We start from the raw sequence: 20,607 nt of genomic DNA, 5'->3' as shown, positions 1-20,607 counted from the left end.
GGAAAGGCACGAAGCAGCCAGATAGCTACGGCCTTTCAAAACTTTCCAAATGGGAATGAGCCAGAGGCAAAAACCCTGGTGGCTTCTTGGGCTTCCGTCCAGGGCACCGTGTCTTGGCCGAAGTCGGTCTCAGGCTAACGATAAGACGCTTTCTAGCAAGAAGCTAACGTCAGACATGCTCTGGTCAGCCCGGCGCTGCCCGCAGCCAGGATTATATGCACTCGGCGCTCTCCAGAGCTGCGTTTCCCGGGGGATGTAACTGAACTCCGACTGCACGGAGACAAAGGCCAGCAGTGTCTGGGAAGCCCTGGCCTGGGCCGCTTGCCATCTGGCACCACGGCACCGCGAGGACGCTGCTGTACAAACACAAACCTGCTCTGTTCTGCGGTGGAGGCTGCTCCTCGCCCTGGTAAAAGCTCTTTGCCTGGGCACCAGAGCTCCGCTCCGAAAAGGCGGTGAGACGATGCTGGCGCAGAGGAAGAGATGCTGCCCACGTGGCTGCCGCCCTTCTGGGTCACCGTCCACACGCACTGGGCGCTTGGTGCTGTTGACATCAGGGGTGGGCAGGAGGTGGGGGATGGCAGAGGTGCCCAGGAGATGCTCTCCCTGCGGACCTGAGCCCAACCACCGTGTGCGTGGGCAGCAGGGGCGGTGGGTACCCGCTGCGTGTTGCTGCAGAACCCTCCCAAAATCTCTCAGCTCGGGGCAAGTTTGCGCAAGGCACTTTGCAAATCTTTGAAATGGAGGTTTTGACATCCTGCAGAAGTTGACCCCTGTCCCGGGCCTTGCCCTCACCCAAACATAACACTCCTCTCTGCCCCTGCTCTGCCACCACCACATCTTCTCCAGGGCCAGGAACCGGGCAGAGGCCAAAGGTCCTCACTTTGCTCTTCCCAGGCTGCCCAACCTGCTTTCAGACAGTTCTTTATGTCATCAATAGGGAAAGGAAATTTATTTTGGCCTGATGGGGGCTTCTTCCAGCCTGGCAGCAGTGTGGTCAGGGAGCCCATCCAAGCTCTCAGCTTGGGGAGTGCCTGGGCTAGGAGATACAGGGACTTGGCCATCAGAAGGGCTTTGCTGTGACCATCTAGCCATGGATGTGACCCTCTGCCAGCCCAGCTGCCCACAACGTGCTCTCCAATGTGTCTGAGTACTCCTTGCCCTGTTCTGCCCCCGGCGATGGTCCCTGGTGGTAGGGCTGTGTGGGCACAGGCAGGTTGTCCATCCTGCTCTGCCCTCACCCCGGTTGGCCTCAGCATCCTGCTCACAGCACCTTACAAACAGCTGCTTCTTCCCACCTTTTCCAGTAGGGAGGGATAATGAAATGGTCTGACCTGAGTACCCGGGATAGAGATACCATAAGGAGACTCGGGAACGTAACAGAAGGACCTGAGAGCCGTTGATATGGAACTGAGTTGGCTTCTCTCAACCCCTTATCCAGTTCTCTCCTCCCGAGCTCAGAGCCCGACGCTAGATCAGCTGCGTATCCCCAGGTCAAAGATGCCTGGCTCCACAGCACCAGGAGGAGAGGAACAAGGGTTCCCAGGGCCTACTGGGTCAAACTGGCAGGACAGGAAGGAGGGATTTCTGCAGAGGGGTGTCCCAGGGGGTTATTAACACCGAGGAGCAATGAAGAATTAGGGGGTGGAAGTTTTCTGTATTTGCGTTTGCCGCGGTCCATCTAATTTGACTTCTTTCTCTGTGCAGACATCAACGAATGTGCCCTCAACCCGGACATCTGCCCCAACGGCATGTGCGAGAACCTGCGTGGGAGCTACCGCTGCATCTGCAACCTGGGCTACGAGTCAGATCCCACGGGCAAGAACTGCGTGGGTGAGTTCAGGGCAGCCCAGTGTGGCGTAGGGAACCGGGAGGTCAGCGCTGGTGGGGAGAGGGTGGCATGCACTCAGCGGAGGAGGGTGGGAGCCAGAGGCACCATGAGGTGACAGAGCAGTTGATGCCCTCAGGCACTGTCCCCGTTCAGGGCTGCCTTGTCACATGGAAGAGCACAAGGTACTGTGCAAGAGACTCCGCATTCATGATTTAACATATATTTGACGTTGTATAGCTCTGAGGACGGTGCTGCCAGAGCTCTGTAGGGCTGGCAGAGTAGAAGAGCGGACGCTGGTGTTGTAGCTCAGAAAACCCATCTCTCTGCCCACAGACGTTGATGAATGCACTGTCAATCGTTTGCTGTGTGACAACGGACTGTGCCGCAACACACCCGGCAGCTACACCTGCACCTGCCCCAAGGGCTTTGTCTTCAGGACAGAGACAGACACCTGTGAAGGTAATGTGATTCTGACGGCAACGGAGAACATCTTCACACGGTGTAAGGAGCTGTGGCCTGAGGTCCTGCCTGAAAGGGAGCTCAAGGTCTAACGTGTCTTTGGTTCCCTTTTCACCACAGTGGTTTGAACTGGAGCAGGTCCAGGCTTTGGCTTTGTGGGTTTGTGTTGTTTTTGTTGGTTTTTTTGGGTTTTTTTTGCCTGGGGGGAAATTTCACACTTCATTCAAAATAGTGGACGTCCAAACCCAGAACATCTGGGCTTTTCAATGACTGAAAACCAGAACGATTTCCTCTAGGCCCCCAAAATTTTAACTAAAACCTGACCAAAATTGCAAGTTTGGGGGATTTGATTGAAAGCTTACAGTTTGGAGTGGGTGAAATTGTTTCCTGACCGCAAAGTCCTCAAACATTTGAGAACTGGCACTTTGCACATAAATATCTGTTTAGAGAAAAAAACTTGCTTTTCTTAAAGAAGGTGGAAAATGGCAAATGCTGCGGAGCCTCGCGTCTGGTTCCGATGTTCTGGTACACGAAAGCCATATTCAGCACTGTGGCTGCTCCCATCTTAGCCAGGAGCAGCCCCGAGCGAGCGAGTCCATCGTTCCCCCGTAGCGGCACCAGCCTCAACCCATCCATTCCCTCAGCCCTGAAGCAGCTCAGTAGTTTCATGGTGTCTTCTGTGGGTGCCCACCCCCTTGAGACAGTGCCTACTTGAGTTGTATGTGCAGGACTCCTGTGGGCTGGACTGGTGATCCTCTGAACAGCTGCAAAACTCCTTTCTTTGTGTTCTTTGCTTCTCGGTCCCCCAGTCTCTAGCCCAGAAAGCTGCGTCCCGTGGCACTCGCTACAGTGACAGTCCTTTTCTTCCCGCAGATATCAATGAGTGCACCTCTAACCCTTGCGTGAACGGTGTCTGCAGGAACAACGCTGGCTCCTTTGCTTGCGAGTGCTCCCCAGGGAGCAAGCTGGACCCCAGTGGCACCATCTGCGTGGGTAAGGATGTGGCCTTCCACAGGCAGCTCTGATATCAGCATCATCGCCCCTTGTTGTTCATCTGAAGCAAGTCCCATGCTCCTGCCTTCGGGATGGGGATCCTTTGAGGCCTCTCTCTCTCACCTAGTGTTTTCTTGGTTGTTGGTAACAATTAGCATCTCTCTTACGCACGTAGGGAGCCTGAAAAGCTGCAACCTCAGGCAGCGCTCTGAGCAGTGTGTGTCAGGCAGAGAAATCCCCGACTGTGCTGCAGCAGGATAAAGCTCAGACACGGGGTCCCAGGAGATCCTGCAGGGCGTCAGGATGGAGGGTTCTTGCTCGCCAGATGGGGTTGTAGCGTGCTGACATTCAGGCACATCAAAAGGAAGTAGATTCCTTCTCATCAAGGTGATAAGAAGGTACCCGCTTCCCACTCCTAGATGGTCAGAGCCTTGCAGAGCATCACAGGGGCAGCTGGAGAGAAAGGACTATTTTTATCCAGAAGAGGAGCAGGCTGGGACCAGGGAAGGGGCAGGACACAGAACTGACGCGATAGCAGTTGTATCAGAGAGCGCAGAAATGCTGCTCCGCAGCACAGGAGTGGGACAGGGCTCTGGGGACCAGCACAGTTTGTGTCCGTCCTGCAAAGCGCTTGGCCCCACAGCCTAAAAGCCATCAGAGAGCAATAGTCGCATTGCAGCTCAGGGATTGTTTCTCCTAGCTGCTTCTCGTGGTGTCCTGGCTGCCACGAAACCGGGAACCTCCACCATGGAGCAGCGCTTCACTCACGCCTCGTCTTTGCCCCCACAGACAGCATGAAAGGGACGTGCTGGCTGAACATCCAGGATGGGCGTTGCGAGGTGAACATCAACGGGGCCACGCTGAAGTCGGAGTGCTGTGCTACGCTGGGGGCAGCGTGGGGCAGTCCCTGTGAGCGCTGTGAGATCGGTAAGGCTCTGCTTGGCACAGAGGTCAGGCAAGAGGGATGCAGCCCATTTCTTTACTGACATTCCTCTGTTTTCTTGCAGATACCGCCTGTCCCCGGGGATATGCGAGGATGAAGGGAGTCACATGTGAAGGTAAAGCGCTGCAAGACGCAGAAGACTTTTTTTTAAATCTGGAACATGGTTATTGCTTATTTGTTGCTATCCTGCATCTTTGAGTCTGGCTCTTTGTTGAACTCTCTCATCCATCTCTCACACTGAGGAGCCCAGAACTGGACGCAGCACTCCAGGTGTGGCCTCACCAGTGCTGCGTAGAGGGGAAGGATCACCTCCCTTGACCTTCTGCTAACACTCTTAGCGCAGCCCAGGATATCATTAGCTTCGCAGCAAGGGCACATTGCTGCCTCATATTTAACTCAGTGTCCACCAGGACCCTGAGGTCCTTTTCTGCCAAGCTGCTTTCCAGCTGGGTGACCCCCAACATACATTAGTGGATGGAGTTCATCCTCCCCCGGTGCAGCGCTTTCCAATTCTCCTTGTTGAACTGCATGAGGTCCCTGGCAGCCCCTTTCTCCAGCCTGCCAAGGTCCCTCTGGATGGCAGCAAGACCTTCTGGTATATCAGCCTCTCCTCCCAGTTTTGTATCATCGGTAAATTTTCTGATGATACACTTTATCCCATCATCCAGATAACTAATGAAGATGTTAAATAGGATCAGACCCAGTATTAGCCGCTGGGGCACACTGCTGGCATCCAGCTAGACTGTGCCACTGGACACCACTCCCTGGGCCTGGCCATTCAGCCAGTTTTCAATCTACCTCACTGTCTGCTTGTCCAGCCTGTACACCAACGGCTTGTCTATGAGGATCTTACGGGAGACAGTGCAAAGGCCTTACTGAAGGCTAAGGAGACAATATTTGCCATTCCTCCCTCATCTACCAGGCCAGTCATTGCATCATAGAATTTTATCACAGAATCACAGAATCTCCCAGATTGGAAAAGACCTGTAAGATCAGCTAGTCCAATCATGAACCTCACACTGCCAAGCCCACCACTAAACCATGTCCCTGAGCACTATATCTACACGACCCTTAAATCCCTCCAGGAATGGGGACTCCACCACTGCCCTGGGTAACGTGTTCCAGTGCCTGATGACCCTTCCAGTAAAGAAATTCTTCCTAATATCCAATCTAAACTTCCCCTGGCGCAACTTGAAGCCATTTCCTCTTGTTCTATCCCCTGTTACTTGACAGAACAGGTCGAGTCCCACCTCTCTGCAACCTCCTTTCAGATAGTTGTAGAGAGGGAGAAGGTCTGCCCTGAATCTCCTTTTCTCCAGGCTGAACACCCCCAGGTCCCTCAGCTGCTCCTCATAAGAGATGTGCTCCAGACCCCTCACCAGTTTCGTTGCCCCATGCTCATCAAGCATGACTTCCCTTTGGGCAATCCGTGCTGACTACTACTGATGATTTTCTTGTCATTCATGTTCCTGGAAATGGGTTTCCAGGTTTAGCTGCTCCATCAGCAGTACTCATGTTTATGAGTCCTGGTGCTGCTCTGCCAGTGCTGTGCTGACTACGGACGTGTGCAACAGGACCACCCTGTCTGTCCCTCTCTGCTGAGGCTTTGTAACGCTCCTTGCAGAAGCGTCTGGGCACGGCTGTGGCTTGCGCGTGGAGCATGTGTTTTTCATTGCGACAAGTTTCCAGTTTTACTCTGGTGGGCAGCTCTGGGGCTCCTTCCGCCTCCTCCAGGAGCCCCTCAAGGCCATACTGGGCTTGGCCATTTACCGCTCTCCTGCCTGTCTCTTGCTTTTGTGCCAACAGATGTGAATGAGTGTGAGGTCTTCCCTGGCGTCTGCCCAAACGGACGCTGTGTGAACACGGCTGGCTCCTTTCGGTGCGAGTGCCCGGAAGGTCTGACTCTTGACGGCACTGCTAGGACATGTGTGGGTAAGGACACCTCGTCTCGCCCAGCCCCTGGCCTCTGTTCAGCCCTCTCTACAGCACTGACCACCCCCTACCCACAACCGCGTGCAGCAGTCTTGGGAATTGAGTGATGGCGGTGGTAGGGGCCGCCAAACCCAACAGCCGAATCAAGGCAAGGCTGCCACAGCTTCACGTCCCCGGCTCCGGCCAGTAATGCAACTGTTCTCCTTGGGTGGACTTCAGGGGTAGCCAGTTCCGCGTGCTCCATTTTCAAGGGTCCGCTGCTTCTGATCATGATTGACTCTGTGTTTACAGGGATTGGACTTTCAGTAGATAACCTAACTGGTTAACGGCCCAGCAGCCCTAAAACAACTCCTGGCTGCTTTCTGGGCACACAGTGACAAACCTCTCCCCTTCACAGGGGCCATCTGCACTACTGACTACACCACGGAGGGTCCATTCTCTAGCCCTGTTGCCAACAGTCACAGGCTGACCGTGTCCATACTGTTAAATCTCTCGTGGCATCCCAAACAAGGTGGCCACATCCAAATGGCCCGTTTGGAGGATGCCGCAGCCAAAGCTGTTGCAGGAACTTAGCAAACTATGTCACAGAAAACGATCGCTTTAGCTTTACGAGAGATTAGGTGCTGCAGGCAAGGGCTCAGCTCTGCTCTCTCACCAGACGTGCGTGTGGAACAGTGCTACATGAAATGGGATGAAGATGAGTGCACGGAGCCTCTGCCAGGCAAGTACCGGATCGACATGTGCTGCTGTTCTGTGGGCTCAGCCTGGGGCATCGATTGCGAAGAATGTCCCAAGGTCGGCTCCAGCGAGTACAAGGCCATCTGCCCGAGGGGACCTGGCTTTGCCAACCGAGGAGACGTGCTTTCAGGAAGGCCCTTCTACAAAGGTGAGAAGAAAGAGGGGAGCTGCTGATCGTGGGCTGTGCTCAGCCTATCTCAGCTGCAGCCCAAGGAACCTGCTGTCTGCCCTGGGAGCCTGGGTTCATTGCAGCCATCCCCTCCCTGAAACACTCCTGTTCTGCCTTCACCCACAGATGTGAACGAATGTAAGGTCTTCTCTGGCCTGTGCACTCATGGGACCTGTCGAAACACCATTGGCAGCTTCAGGTGTATCTGTGGCAACGGCTTCGCTTTGGACGCTGAGGAAAGGAACTGCACAGGTAAGGGAGGAGCAGCCCCCCTCCGCACCACTCTTGCCCATCTTGCTGCCCTGCCTGCCTTGTGGGACGCTTAGCGTGGTGGTGGTACCCAGAGGAGTCGTGGAAGTTATCTTGGGGACGTGTTGAGACGCCAAGGGCAGGACCATGAGCAGAAGGCTCCTCCTGCTCGTGTGGTGAAGGAGCAGTCCTACACCAGAGAGAAAGCTTAACTGCTGTCTCTCCCTTCACAAGAGGAGTTCCTTGGTCTCCTGGGTCAGACTTGTTCACTGAATGTGATGTGCAGTGCCGGCAGCCCAGTGCCAGCTGTAGTGGTGCTTGTAGCCTGTCCTGCCTCCACTAGCTGGTCTTCATCCCCGCAGACATCGACGAGTGCCGCATCTCGCCAGACCTGTGTGGCCACGGCACCTGTGTCAACACGCCGGGCAGCTTCGAGTGTGAGTGCTTCGAAGGCTACGAGAGTGGCTTCATGATGATGAAGAACTGCATGGGTAAGGACGTGTCTCCGGGGTAGGGCAGCACCCTTAGTCTTTCGCAACAGGGAAGAAAGTAGCTGGTGTCAGACCTGAGAAAGGGCTTCACGCCGAGCTGTTCTCTGTGCGTCTGGCTGTCCGGCTACCTGTCTGTCTGCCTCTCTGCTCCCTGGTACCAACCCAAATCTCTTCATTGCCCTCTGGGGGAGATGCGGGAGTCCCTGTGCTGCAGAGAGCCCTGGCAGCCTCTGCTCGCCCCACGGCAGTGAATTTTCTGCTGTGCTTTGATTGCAAAGGCAGAGCTGGGCTGAGGGGCAGCACGTGTAGAGAGAGGAAGAGCCGTGTGCGTAGCTGAGAGCACCACGGATGTGACCCTGGGAGGACAGCAAAGCAGATGCAAAATGAAGTCAGGGGTTCATGAGACGCAGCACAGCGTCCTCTCTAAGCTGGAGGACATAAAGGGTGAGGCCACGTTCCCAGCAAGGCTTCGCTTGAGCCCCAGACCCCTCCAGAGAAGGAGGGCAAAGAGATGGAGCTGTAGCCTCTGCCTCCTGCGTGGGTGCTGTGCCTTGTGTGGGCCAATAGCCCTTCAGCGATGGGCCCCGTGCCGTCCCTACTAGCGGTGCCCCAGGGCTCTGTACCGTGCAGAGCAAAGACAGACCGTGAAAAGGTTGCCAGACTTGGGGTCAAAACTGAGAGCCTTCTCTCAGACACCTCATTCATGAGGACCTCGTGGACCAGAGGCCAGAGCCTGTGCCCAGCACCTGGGCTGGTTGGTGCCCCATGAGCTGGAGAGGGAGATGGGCATCCCAGGGCGGCAGCAGGGAGGGCTCTGGGTATAGCGCCTGGCCCAGGGGAGCGTCCTGGGCTCTTCCTACCCTGACATTCCTGGGACGTCGTTGGTTCTGCCCTGCCACCTCCTGGCTACCCTTACCTCAGGTGTGGGAGCCCACAGGGGAGCCCACGCTGGGACCCCATGGGGCCACCAACCGGCTCAAGTTCTTTCCCATCCCATTCCCACTTGCTGTACCCAAAGGGCATTTCCCTGCAACCCCAGGGCGATGTTGCCTTACTTTTTTTACATAACACTAAGGCCTTGCATTTCCTTTTTCATCTTGTACTTGTACAATGTTCATTCTTCTTCTTTTTGTACTCTTCCTTGACTTGGACCTTCCCTTGCACCAAACCTTGGCCACTAACCTTTCCTCTTGTTTCCACCAGCAGCTGGAGCTTGAGCCTGGCATTGCCACTGAGCTGGGACAGGATCCGTGCCTGGTATTTTCATGCCTGCTATATAAGGAGGCGGCAACCTTTATACTGGGGGTTGGCTAGTACACAGCAGAGCTCTGCCAGGCCAGCAGCTTCAGCTCAACGGCTGTGAGCTCCGGTTCTCATACACACTTGGCTCTTTCCTTTGTGTGATGTCTCATCTCCATCTACTTCTTTTTCAGCCTTGTGTTGCCCATCTATTGTTTATTCTGCCACTGATTATTTACATATCCACACTCCAAAGGTACGCCCATCTCCAGACATTTTTAATATCATATGTTCAACCCTTACATTAAACCATGTATATTCAAACACCATTGCAGAATGTTTCTCAACTTGTAGATCTTTTTGTGTGGTCCCCTATCCATGCCACCATAGCTATCTTCTTAACTTGGTCCATCTACCTACCCTAAATGCTGTCTCACACACCACACCAGTCATTTTAATCCAGTTACACGTAGCTTGGACCCTTTTCTAGATAATATATGTTCCTTGCAAGTAGCTGTCAGGCATATCATCATTAGATCACTGCTGAGATTAGTAGGTCTATTATTTCCACTCCTATATTAGGACACATATTAAGCTTTGGTCTTTATAGCACTGCTTGGCCTCCTGCTGTCATTGCACGTCCTATAGCCATGGGTCATTAAATCAGATGCCTCCACTGGCAGGAGAACATGGAGCTATGTCATACCTTGCTCAGCAAGAGGTTGACCGTTTGATAGCTTGTGTCTCTTCTAGCTCTGAATCTTGCTGATTCATCCAGTTTTTCTTGGGCTGCTTTCCACAGAATCTTTTCTAAAATGACCCTCAACCTTGTGACACTTGTATGTGATATCTAATCAACTGTTGCTGTTTCTGCAACACCTTTCCTTGGGATGGGAATGCACAGCAATTTTGTACTGGCTTCAACCATTAATCAGGCCCCTGTCCAGTTCCTCAAACACTTGCACAGATCAAGTCCTTCATGAGAAGTTCTGGTAGGCCACCTGCATTCTTCTACCCCACCCAATTTCCAGTTAGAATTGTAATGGCTCTCTTTCACCTGCCCATTTAATCTTCCTTTATCCTCAGATAATTCTTTGCAGCTCCTCCCATCTGGCCGAGGCTTGGTTTTGTTCTGTCAGATTCTCATCTGTTTTCAATTCAATAATTCTTGTTTGTAGCTTAAAAAAAAATCCCATCAATGACCTCAGTACCTCAGTTCGTCTCCAGCGAGTCAGCCAGACTGTTGCTGTCCTCTAATTCCTGGCATACCATGTTCCTCTTCTCGTCTGTCTAGCCAGACTCGCTTGTCTGACTGACCTAGTCTTAATATTCTGCTCTTTCTGCTTTGGCTTGGACTTTCAAACCACAGCAGTCTGTGGCATGATTCAACACCGTTTGTTTGGTTTTCATATTTGATTCTCTGGCTTCTTTCAAACATATCACCCCCTTGCCCTGGCATGGTTTTCAGGCTTTTCCATGCAAATTGTAGTGCGGGTTACCGCAGCTCACACTGCTCATCTTCCCCCTTCTCCTCCTCCATTTCTGAGGTACTGAGAATGTCACAGTCCTCACCGATGGCCTGCTAACTTCTTTCAGTAACGAGGTTTCTGATATCTTTATATAAGGATGTTGTGTTTCATTGGTCTTTTGTTTTAATGCTCGCTCTTATCTGCACGATTCCACCTTTATCCTTTTTTCGAGGTGAGAGGGCATTGAGTCATTTCACCCCAAAGGGTGTTGTGACACTCTGGCGTTTCCCGTGGTCAAGGATTAACTTCTTCCCACCTGCCTTTGGCAAAAGAACTTGGCTTCAGCCTCGCGAGGGAGGAATTCTTGCCAGCCCCCTGGCAATAAGCAACACCAGCACTGAACCTGCATCCTGCACTTCGTTAGGAACGGTCTCCCACCGTGGAGAAGCGGTGGCACGGGTCCTGCGGGACTGATTGATAGGGGCCCGTCACCCCCATTGTCAGGTGTAGTCCAGTCCACTTTGGCTGTAGATAAGCTGAAAATCTCAACAGAGGGTTTTATCCAAGTAAGGCGAAAGATTCCATTCTTAATTACAAGGTTGGAATCGGAAAAAATAAACACGTGATAAGAAAATGGATTCTTTATGTCTGACATCACTCCCTTTGTCTGCGGTCACTAAGGGGCTCTTGGGGCCGTTTTTTAAGCTCTCTGAGTTCATTTGTGTTACACCCTGTGGCTTTGTATTCTGAACGCACCTTTCTCAGAGGACAACCGCGGACAGATGAATTCTCCGCGCAGTTCCAGGCAGGCTCCCCCTTTTCTGCTCTCTCGCTGTCGGTGTGGGACATCTTGAGTCAATTCTAGAGGCATGCAAGAATGCAAAATCTTTTGAATCTATTCTGGGACCGAAATAGAGAACCTCCTTCTCAGATTCCTGTTTCCAAAGTTAGAGGATCGGATTCATCCAGCACTTGCCCTTTCGAAGAGCATGACCAGGGGATGTGAAACACCACGAGTATCACAAAGACTGTTACCTGTGTAATATCATAGTAGAGCACAAAGAGCTTTCTCCAGGAGCCATAGATAATGATGTGATAACGAAGTTTCTCAATTCCAATACTTGCAGTGCTTCACCTCCGCCTGCCGTTGGTTTTAGTTTCCAACCATCACCAGTGCACCATTCCAGTGGTTCCCTTGGGAGCGTGTGTATTTTTTTAGTCTTGCATTTATAAATTTTTTCTATCGCTTTTGTTCATTTTTAATGCCAGCAGCCTGGTTTCATCTTTGTTTGGCTGGTTCACACCTCTCTCACAGCAGTATCACCTATTTCAGGAATGTCTCCAGTTCCTAGTATATTCAATCCCTTTGTCCATATGTGATTTTCTCAGAAATGTTATTTCCCAGCCCTGTGTGTGATGCTGGAACTAGCCTGAAGGCTGCTACGGAGAAAGCTTGTCTGTCGCTCTTCTATCAAGCAAAATACACGGTTTCCGAGGAACTCTCCCTCTGCTGATGGGACTTGTGAAAATGTACTAAGATAGGTGGGACGCGTGAGCGAGGAACTATCCTTCTAATCCTTGCTGGCTTACCTGCGCAAAGCTAAGAACTTCTTTCCTCCTGATGTTACACTTTATGTTTTACTGAGATGAAGGCAAGAGCTGCGATTTCCCAAAACACATACTTCAACCATAAGTCCATTGGACTCACTCAAGCCCTGAATTTGCTGCCCTCTTAATTTTGTGATGCCCCTCTGTTTTGGGATATATCTCTGGCGATGGGACTGTGGGGCACGGCACCAGCACCACCCCATTACCTGGAAAACCCAACTGAGGGGGAGAATCCACCGTATTTCATATGCTTCTCTGCAGATATCAACGAGTGTGAGCGGGACCCGCTGCTGTGCCGAGGTGGGATCTGCATGAACACAGATGGCAGCTTTGAATGCATCTGCCCCCCTGGACATGAGCTGACTTCTGAAGGGAACACTTGCATAGGTGAGATGATGGAAAGCTGTATTATGACCAGAGCCCGTTCAAGGGTAATGCTCTTGGAGCTCATGCTGGGCACGTGAATCTCACCTTCCATTCCTATGTGTGGGTAGAAGACATTCATCCAGGAGGGACTGAGGTCACTCCCAGCGCTTCATTGCATTTATGGTGCCTGTTGTTCTACCTGCTGTCCACTGGGACTGGCCAATGGGGCAATGACAAATTGAGTGTGGAGACGGCAGTAGGTGGGGGTACCAGCGATGGGTACCGAATGATTCTTAAGGTGGCATCAGCATGGCTGGCTGCTCAAACTGTTCTTCCCACCGCAGATATCAACGAATGCTCCCTTAGTGACAACCTGTGTCGCAACGGACGCTGCGTCAACGTCATTGGTACCTACCAGTGCGCGTGTGATTCGGGCTTCCAGGCCACGCTGGACAGGCAGGGCTGTGTCGGTGAGTGCTCGCCTCTGCCACGTAGCCGTGCCAAGGCCACGGTACACATCCAGAACCATCCAGAACCTTCCTCTTATAACACTGGGTGGGATGCCTGAGGGTGAGGCAAGGGGGGAACCTCCCGGCTGCGCTACACCCAGATTGGCACTACTGGTCAGGGGCTGTCATCAGCTCTGAGCTGCAAGTGGGGAACAGAGAAGGCAAAATGTGCTTTCTTCTGGCTGGGAGGAGCTTTGTTCTCTCTTCAGCACCTCTCCCACTCTGTGTACCCAAACTGTGTCTGAGCAGCTCTGCTGTAAGGCAGGTATCCCAGCCCACCACCCCAGCAGCTCTCTGACCTCTCCCTTCTCCCCCAGACATTGATGAGTGCACCATAACCAACGGCGGCTGTGACACACACTGCTCCAACTCGGAGGGCAGCTACGAATGCAGCTGCAGCGAAGGCTACGCGTTGATGCCAGACAAGAGATCGTGTGCAGGTGAGCAGTCAGCTCGGCTCTCGGAGGTGCTGCCCCGGGGACCTCTGCATCCATTGCCGGTCTGCCGTAGCGTTGGCTTCAGGGTGAGGGGGTCTCATTTTAAAGTCACTTCCAGAGAGGTGATGTCCCTGGACAGATGTTTTTGCTTTGCACTGCAATGTCCAGCCGCTCATTACAGGCTCCAGATTCCTGTAACTCTACGATTTGGAGCAAAGCCCCTCCTGTAATTCCCTCCTGCTCCCACAATACCCTTTCACTGGCTCTAACGTCTTTACTTTGGCAATATTCTCCTCTCTCTAGATATTGATGAATGTGAGGATAACCCAGACATCTGTGACGGTGGGCAGTGCACCAACATCCCTGGGGAGTACCGCTGCCTCTGCTTCGATGGCTTCATGGCGTCCCTGGACATGAAGACCTGTATTGGTGAGGACAAGACTGTGCCCTGGGCTCGTGCCGGCGCTGCATCCCAAGGCTGCTCTTGGAGGGAGGAAGGGATACAGAGGGCTGCCCCAGAGTCACGTCAGGGTTCCTGTGGTGTTCCAAGTGAGTCCTTTTTCTCCTGCAGATGTGAATGAATGCGATCTCAACCCTAACATCTGCCTGCACGGCGAGTGTGAAAACACGAAGGGCTCCTTCATCTGTCACTGCCAGCTGGGCTACTTCGTCAAGAAGGGAACCACGGGCTGCACAGGTGGGGACGCACCAGACCTGGAGTTAGGGGTGCTGGCGGGAGCCCTGACAAACACCCACAGCCGCCATGGAGGGAACACACTGTCCGGGGGGATAGTGTGGACAGCGGGGATGTGGTTGTGCGCTGGGAGCCCCTCCGGGGCAGGCAGGTTGCCAGGAAGGCAGGCTGCAGGCAGGGCTCAACGCTTCCCTGGTTTATAGCCAAGGATGGGCCTGCCCTTCCTTTTGTCTTCATCTTCCGGGGCTGAGCGCACGTCAGCTCCTCAGCTCAAGGGCACGACCCCAGGCAGCCCCTTCCCAAAGCACTTTGTTCCCACCCCCTGGGGTTCAGGCTCCCAGGAGCCATTGGCACCCAGACCCGTTAGCAGGATTGGCTGCTGGAGGAGCTGAGCTGCATCACCTCTGATGTCCTTTCTTCCTGCAGACATTGATGAATGCGAGATCGGGGCTCACAACTGCGACATGCACGCCTCCTGCATCAACGTGCCCGGCAGCTTCAAATGCAAGTGTCGCACAGGCTGGCTTGGAGATGGGCTGAAGTGCAACGGTGAGTCCTCATCCCAGGAGAGGATGTTTGTGTGTCCGGGTGCTCTGTGGGCACCTGTGAAGGCTGAGCTGAGCTGAGCTGACACCTGCACTTAAAATGCTCTTGAACCCCAGAAACTCTTCATGAGGATTTATGGAAGTGTGGAGAGGTGTGGGCGTGTGGACTTTAGGTGTGGGCGTACATACGTTGCGCTGTCAGGATCTGCAGCCACGTCTGTGAAGCCGTGAATGTGGGAGCGAGGGCATGGGTTGGTGGGATGTGGAGCGTGTGGGCATGGTATTGAGATGAGCGTGGATGAAGGTCGTTGTCAGATCGGCGATGTGACGATGTGGTGGGGCATGGTGCGGTACGTCTGCAGGGATACACGGGTGTGGGAAGTGTGTAGGGTGTGTTGGTGTGCGCAAATGAGCGTAGGGACTTAGTGGCGTGTGTGTGGTGCGTATGAAGGGATGTATCTGTATGGATACATGTGTCTGAACTGGGGAGATGCTAGCCATGGGGGTACGCCTGTGTGAAAGTGTCTCGCTGCCGTATCGTCTGTGCCAGCACTGCCAGGGGAGTGTCTCGTGGCCACAGAGGCTCACAGAGATGTGTTGGGGCCTCCAAGTGCTTGGAGGCTGTGGTCTCCCGGGCCATTTGCGTGCCCCCCTGGAGCCCTACACTGGCTGCCCAGGCTTAGAGGGAAGGTCGGAGGCAAAACGCTGACAAGGATGTTCTCCTTGTCCAGACCTGGACGAGTGTGCAACTGAAGAGCACAAGTGCAACCTGAATGCCAACTGCATCAACACACCGGGCTCCTACCGCTGTGCCTGCCGAGAAGGCTTCAACGGGGATGGCTTCTCCTGCTCAGGTGAGGCCCGTAGACTCAATTAGCAGCAGGAACGTGGTTTGGGCATCCTACCAGGACATGGAGTCAACCCCTCTTAACCACCAGCCTGGCTCAGTACCTGGCTGCCTGTGTCTGGGGTTCCCCCAACCCAGATGTCCCCCAAACTGCCCTGCACCACAGCCTGCTCAGATACCTTCAGCAGAGATCCACCTTCTTCTCAGCAGGTGTTTGAGGAGGATCAAGGCAATGAGAAGCATTGCAGCCCCCTCCTCACCCCCGAGTGGGAACAAACTTCTTGAGGGAATTCTCTGAGCAAGCTGAGGGAAACTCCCATCTTCGGGTGGACACCGTTTCAGTCTCGTGCTTGACTCTCTTTAGATGTGGACGAGTGTGCGGACAACGTGAACCTCTGTGAGAATGGACAGTGTCTCAATGCACCTGGGGGTTACCGCTGTGAGTGCGAGATGGGCTTCAATCCCACAGAGGACAGCAAGGCCTGCCAGGGTAAGTGCCCAGAGTTTTGGCTGCTGCTCCAGGAGATCCAGTGTCCACCCCCTTTCTGTCCTTGATCTCTCCGCTGCACTGTCACCACCTGATCCATTACTAAGCGAGACCCACCTAAGCAAGACCCACCATCACCCGGTGGTGTAAGGCTCCTGAGGTGCCAGCTCTTCCACTTACAGGAGCTGCTCTCCAGCCTGGAGAAAGGTTGGGCTAAGCCAAGGGTCCATCAAGATGTGGACAATCAGCAAAACAGGGCTGAGGGCAGAGGGCATACACACAGCATGCCTGGTCCTGCTCACCCAGGAGGTGGTGTCCTAAGGCACTGGAACTACCCTGAGCAGATGGGTTACCCACAGCTGGGCTGCGGCTCTGCTTTGTGATGGGAGCAGGAGTCTTGGCCCTCAATCTGCCAGATCCTGAGTACCCAGCTCTCCTTGTTTCGCAGACATTGATGAATGCACCTTCCAGAATATCTGTGTCTTTGGGACCTGCCAGAACCTGCCCGGGATGTTCCGCTGCGCCTGTGATGATGGCTATGAACTGGACAGGAGTGGAGGCAACTGCACAGGTATAGGACTTTCACAGGGCTGTTGGATGAGGATCTTCTGGTGTGAGCTTGCCCCAACCATGACAGGGAGTGGCATTAGCAGCCTAAAGCCAATTGAGCATCCCTGGGTGACGCGGTGATGTCTTTTTGCTCTTGATGCTGCTGGAAGGTGGGACTTCAGTGGGTAGGAGGGAAAGCTTGGTGTGGCTCTGCTCCTTTCTGCTGACTCTGGGCAGGGTGGTGTGAGGTAGGACAAGGCAAGGTTTGTTTCTAGAATAACTTTGCCTACCGTCACGCGAAGAGCCTTAGAAACACCACGGTCATGGGGATACACCCTGAACACACAGTGCAGAGCTTAAGGCTGCAGCCGCAGTTTCTGTAGCAATCTTCATCTTTCTCTTCAGTCTTTATCTTTCCATCTTTTCATCTTTTCAGACATCAATGAATGTGCAGACCCTGTGAACTGTATCAACGGCCTGTGTGTCAACACCCCTGGCAGCTACCTGTGCAACTGTCCACAGGACTTCGAGCTGAACCCCACTGGTGTGGGCTGCGTGGGTGAGTGGGGACCTGTGTGGAGAGCACACCTTCCATCCAAGAGCTTGGTGGTCCTTCCTGTTGGTCCCACATAGCTGGAACTGGCCACTTCCAGAGACTGGGGCAGCTGATCGCTATCTGCTCTGCCAAACACCTGGCCATCCATGATGGGCTTTAACCCTGCAGCAGTAGAAGGGTACTTACCTCCTGTTGAACCTGGCCCACCTTGTGTCACCAGTGTGGGTGCTCTCCTGGTTGAAGCAGTGTTGTTCCTGGGCACCTCTACAGCTGTTCTTAGGTGTTTGTTTCTTGAAAGGCTCTGGGTTACTGATACCATTTTGGGTCATGCTCACTAGCCTGAAGACAGGCCAATATGCTATGACCTCTGAATGATCAAGTGTGGCTTTCACCAAACAAGCTGGGCACACTTTGTTCTTGAAGGGTTCCCAAAGTCATGAGCTGCAAGGACAGTCTGGATGTGGTTTACTACAACACAAGTAGCTGACAGCATGGACATCTGCGACAGGACCGTGGCCTTATCCGTCTCTGTGCTTCATGAGGCCATAGTGCCATTCATCCCTCCTGTGCATGCAAGTCTTTACTGGAGAGGCTTCGCTCATCCACTGCTGTCTTTGTGCAGATACCCGTGTTGGGAACTGCTTCCTGGACACCCAGGATCGAGGAGACGGGGGGATCTCCTGCAGCGCAGAAATTGGAGTTGGGGTCACTCGGGCGTCCTGCTGCTGCTCGCTGGGTCGAGCATGGGGCAACCCCTGCGAGCTTTGTCCTCCAGCCAACACGAGTGAGTTGGGAAAATGTCTGGGGTCAACTTGGGCATGGGCCAGATGGGCAGCACGGAGCAGAGAAGAGAGACGGGGCCGCTTCCCTGTGGCTTCTCAACTGGGGCTGAGGGTTCTTGGTCCAGCGTATCCTATCATCACGATGGAACAAGGGAAGCTGAGGGAGAAGGTGGCAACCCTGTTGTGTCAGTGCAGGGCTGGACAGGTGGACCAGGGCAGGGGAGAGGTGGGGGAGGCTAGGCTGGTTGGGCTTGGGGTGGGGTGGGGGGGTCCAGGTTGGGATCCTTTGTTCCTGGTCACAGTAGGCTGGGGGAGGGCAGGGGATGCGGAATGATCCTGATCAGGGGTGGGCGGGCAGAGACAGGGCGGCTAAGTTTGCTTGGCACGTGATGGGAGTCAGACTGCTCCATCTGGACCACTGTGACCATCCCCATGGCCTGTTTCTCCTGGGTTTCTCCTGGTTCTCCCTACCCCTCCTGTTTCATGGGAGCCCGCTCAGCTCAGGATCCCCCTGACTGACTTTTTCCACAGCCGAGTACAAGACCTTGTGCCCTGGAGGAGAAGGTTTCCGTCCCAACCCCATCACTGTCATCCTGGAAGGTAAGCCAACCTTGGCCCCCGTTCCCCCTCGCCAGGAACTTGGGTGTGGACACTGTCTGCCATGGTTCTGCGTTGGCTGGATGCCCGCTGAGCCCCTGACCACCGAATGATAAACAGCATATGCTCTCCTCAGACGTGCTCTGGCCACCTGGCCGAGCCGCTTGGGCACCAGTAAGGGCTGGAGGTGGTGGGATGAACCCACTGGGGATCCCCAGGTGAAGGCACTGCCTGGGCTGGTCTGGCGGGCAGTGAACACCTCCCGACTGCTCTCCCTCTTCAGATATCGACGAGTGCCAGGAGCTGCCGGGCCTCTGCCAGGGCGGCAACTGCGTGAACACTTTTGGCAGCTTCCAGTGTGAGTGCCCCCTTGGCTACTACCTCAATGAGGACACACGCATCTGCGAAGGTAGCTACACCGTGGTGCCTGCGCTTGTCTGTGTGCCTGGCGTGTATGGCACACGTGTGTGTGCAGGCGTGTGTGTGCAACAGGGTTGTACGTGTATCTGGGCTGCCCTAGGAGCAGTTGGCAGAATCCCTTCCCTTTTCCAACCTTCCCATCCTCATCACAAACCCTGTCCTCTTTCCCAGTGCCAGGCCCGCCTGGTCCCTGTGCCAGTCATAGAATCACAGAATGGTTTGGGTTGGAAGGGATGTTGAAGATCATCGTGTTCCACCCCCCTGCCCTGGGCAGGGACACCTCCCCCCAGCCCAGGTTGCTCAAAGCCCCGTCCAACCTGGCCTTGAAAACCTCCAGGGATGGGGCAGCCACCGCTTAGCTTTTTTTTCCCCCGGGGGCTCACCAGTCTCACAGGAAATAATTTCTTCCTCATATCCCACCTAAATCTCCCCTCTTCCAGTTTGAAGCCATTCCCCCTCGTCCTATCACTCCATGCCCTTGTAAAAAGTCCCTCCCCAGCTCTCCTGGAGCCCCTTTAGGGACTGGAAGGCTGCAATAAGGTCTCCCCGGAGCCTTCTCTTCTCCAGGCTGAACCCCCCCAACTCTCCCAGCCTGTCCTCCCAGCAGAGGGGCTCCAGCCCTCCCAGCATCTTTGTGCTCCTCCTCTGGTCCTGCTTCAACAGGTCCATGTCTTTCCTATGTTGGGGGCTCCAGAGCTGGAGGCAGTACTCCAGGTGGGGTCTCCCCAGAGTAGAGCAGAGGGGCAGAATCCCCTCCCTCGCCCTGCTGGCCACGCTTCTTCTGATGCAGCCCAGGGTACGGTTGGCCTTCTGGGCTGCGATTGTGAATTGCCAAAAAAAAATAAAATAATTCAACGAGCAATAATCGCGTCCCGGATTAACCTCACGGGCTGCGACACTGCCACTATGCAAAGTCCCGTCCATACCTTGTGCCGAGCTTACCCCCAGCCCCGCGTCAGGCCCTTCTCTACCTGCGCCCAGTGCGTTGACCTCCAGTCGCCTTTGTTTGGCAGATATTGATGAGTGCTCTGCTCACATTGGGATCTGCGGCCCCGGGACCTGCTACAACCCCCTCGGCAACTACACCTGCGTCTGCCCCCCTGAGTACATGCAAGTCAACGGAGGAAACAACTGCATGGGTACGGCATGGTCCGAATCTGCGGGAAGGTGTCGGGCCGTGCCCTGCCTCTGCCCGGCCCGGGGGTTGTGCTGTGGGCAGCGCGGTGTGGGCAACGTGGCCGAGCGGACGGAGCAGAAGAGCTGGGAGCTGGAGCTGGGACATGGGATGCCCGAGTTCACCAGTGCCTCACCACGTCCCTGTCCCTACACTGCGCACGTTGCCCGTGCCAGCGGGGCTGACGCTTGCTCTGGCAGCAGTTATCGGGAGAGCAGCTGGCGCAGGGCGGTGGGAGACCCACCAGAGCGTTGTCACTGCCTGCTGTGGGGCAGGACCCAACACTTACTGGAGCAGATCTTCAGCCCACCGCTCCAGCCACTTTGCTGGGCTCCTCTGTGGATCACCGGCAGTCCCTGAGCACCAGGACAGGGCAGACCAGCATATCTCCACCAACGAGCGTCCTGGGGCTGGTGGCACCCATTCCTGGGACTGGTGGCACCCATTCTTGGGGTAAGCAGCACCCATCCCCAGGGCCGGTGCGAGACACTGTCTGGGTTGCTTTTGCAGACCTTGGGAAGAA

General features: G+C 54.4%; 1 protein-coding gene across 1 annotated transcript in view; it reads left to right on the top strand.

Moving 5' to 3' along the window:
• The window catches only part of LOC104282767 (fibrillin-2-like), a gene marked incomplete at its 3' end in the record, with an annotated part of 106,314 nt that overhangs the window by 80,422 nt on the left and 5,285 nt on the right, over positions 1–20,607 (top strand). The window contains exons 17-40 of the mRNA XM_009880890.1: positions 1,708–1,833; positions 2,165–2,290; positions 3,164–3,283; positions 4,073–4,210; positions 4,291–4,341; positions 6,033–6,158; positions 6,817–7,044; positions 7,192–7,317; positions 7,677–7,805; positions 12,383–12,508; positions 12,832–12,957; positions 13,314–13,436; positions 13,737–13,862; positions 14,005–14,130; positions 14,554–14,676; positions 15,404–15,526; positions 15,884–16,009; positions 16,455–16,577; positions 16,992–17,114; positions 17,734–17,895; positions 18,425–18,493; positions 18,774–18,899; positions 19,924–20,049; positions 20,438–20,537. Of these exons, the coding sequence (XP_009879192.1) occupies positions 1,708–1,833; positions 2,165–2,290; positions 3,164–3,283; positions 4,073–4,210; positions 4,291–4,341; positions 6,033–6,158; positions 6,817–7,044; positions 7,192–7,317; positions 7,677–7,805; positions 12,383–12,508; positions 12,832–12,957; positions 13,314–13,436; positions 13,737–13,862; positions 14,005–14,130; positions 14,554–14,676; positions 15,404–15,526; positions 15,884–16,009; positions 16,455–16,577; positions 16,992–17,114; positions 17,734–17,895; positions 18,425–18,493; positions 18,774–18,899; positions 19,924–20,049; positions 20,438–20,537 (2,998 nt within the window). The remainder of the gene's footprint in view (positions 1–1,707; positions 1,834–2,164; positions 2,291–3,163; positions 3,284–4,072; positions 4,211–4,290; positions 4,342–6,032; positions 6,159–6,816; positions 7,045–7,191; positions 7,318–7,676; positions 7,806–12,382; positions 12,509–12,831; positions 12,958–13,313; positions 13,437–13,736; positions 13,863–14,004; positions 14,131–14,553; positions 14,677–15,403; positions 15,527–15,883; positions 16,010–16,454; positions 16,578–16,991; positions 17,115–17,733; positions 17,896–18,424; positions 18,494–18,773; positions 18,900–19,923; positions 20,050–20,437; positions 20,538–20,607) is intronic.

Source organism: Charadrius vociferus, unplaced genomic scaffold (genome assembly GCF_000708025.1).
Source record: "Charadrius vociferus isolate BGI_N301 unplaced genomic scaffold, ASM70802v2 scaffold2003, whole genome shotgun sequence".
Lineage (NCBI taxonomy): Eukaryota > Metazoa > Chordata > Aves > Charadriiformes > Charadriidae > Charadrius > Charadrius vociferus.
The sequence above is the reverse complement of the archived record's forward strand: the minus strand, read 5'-3'. Positions and strand labels throughout refer to the sequence as shown.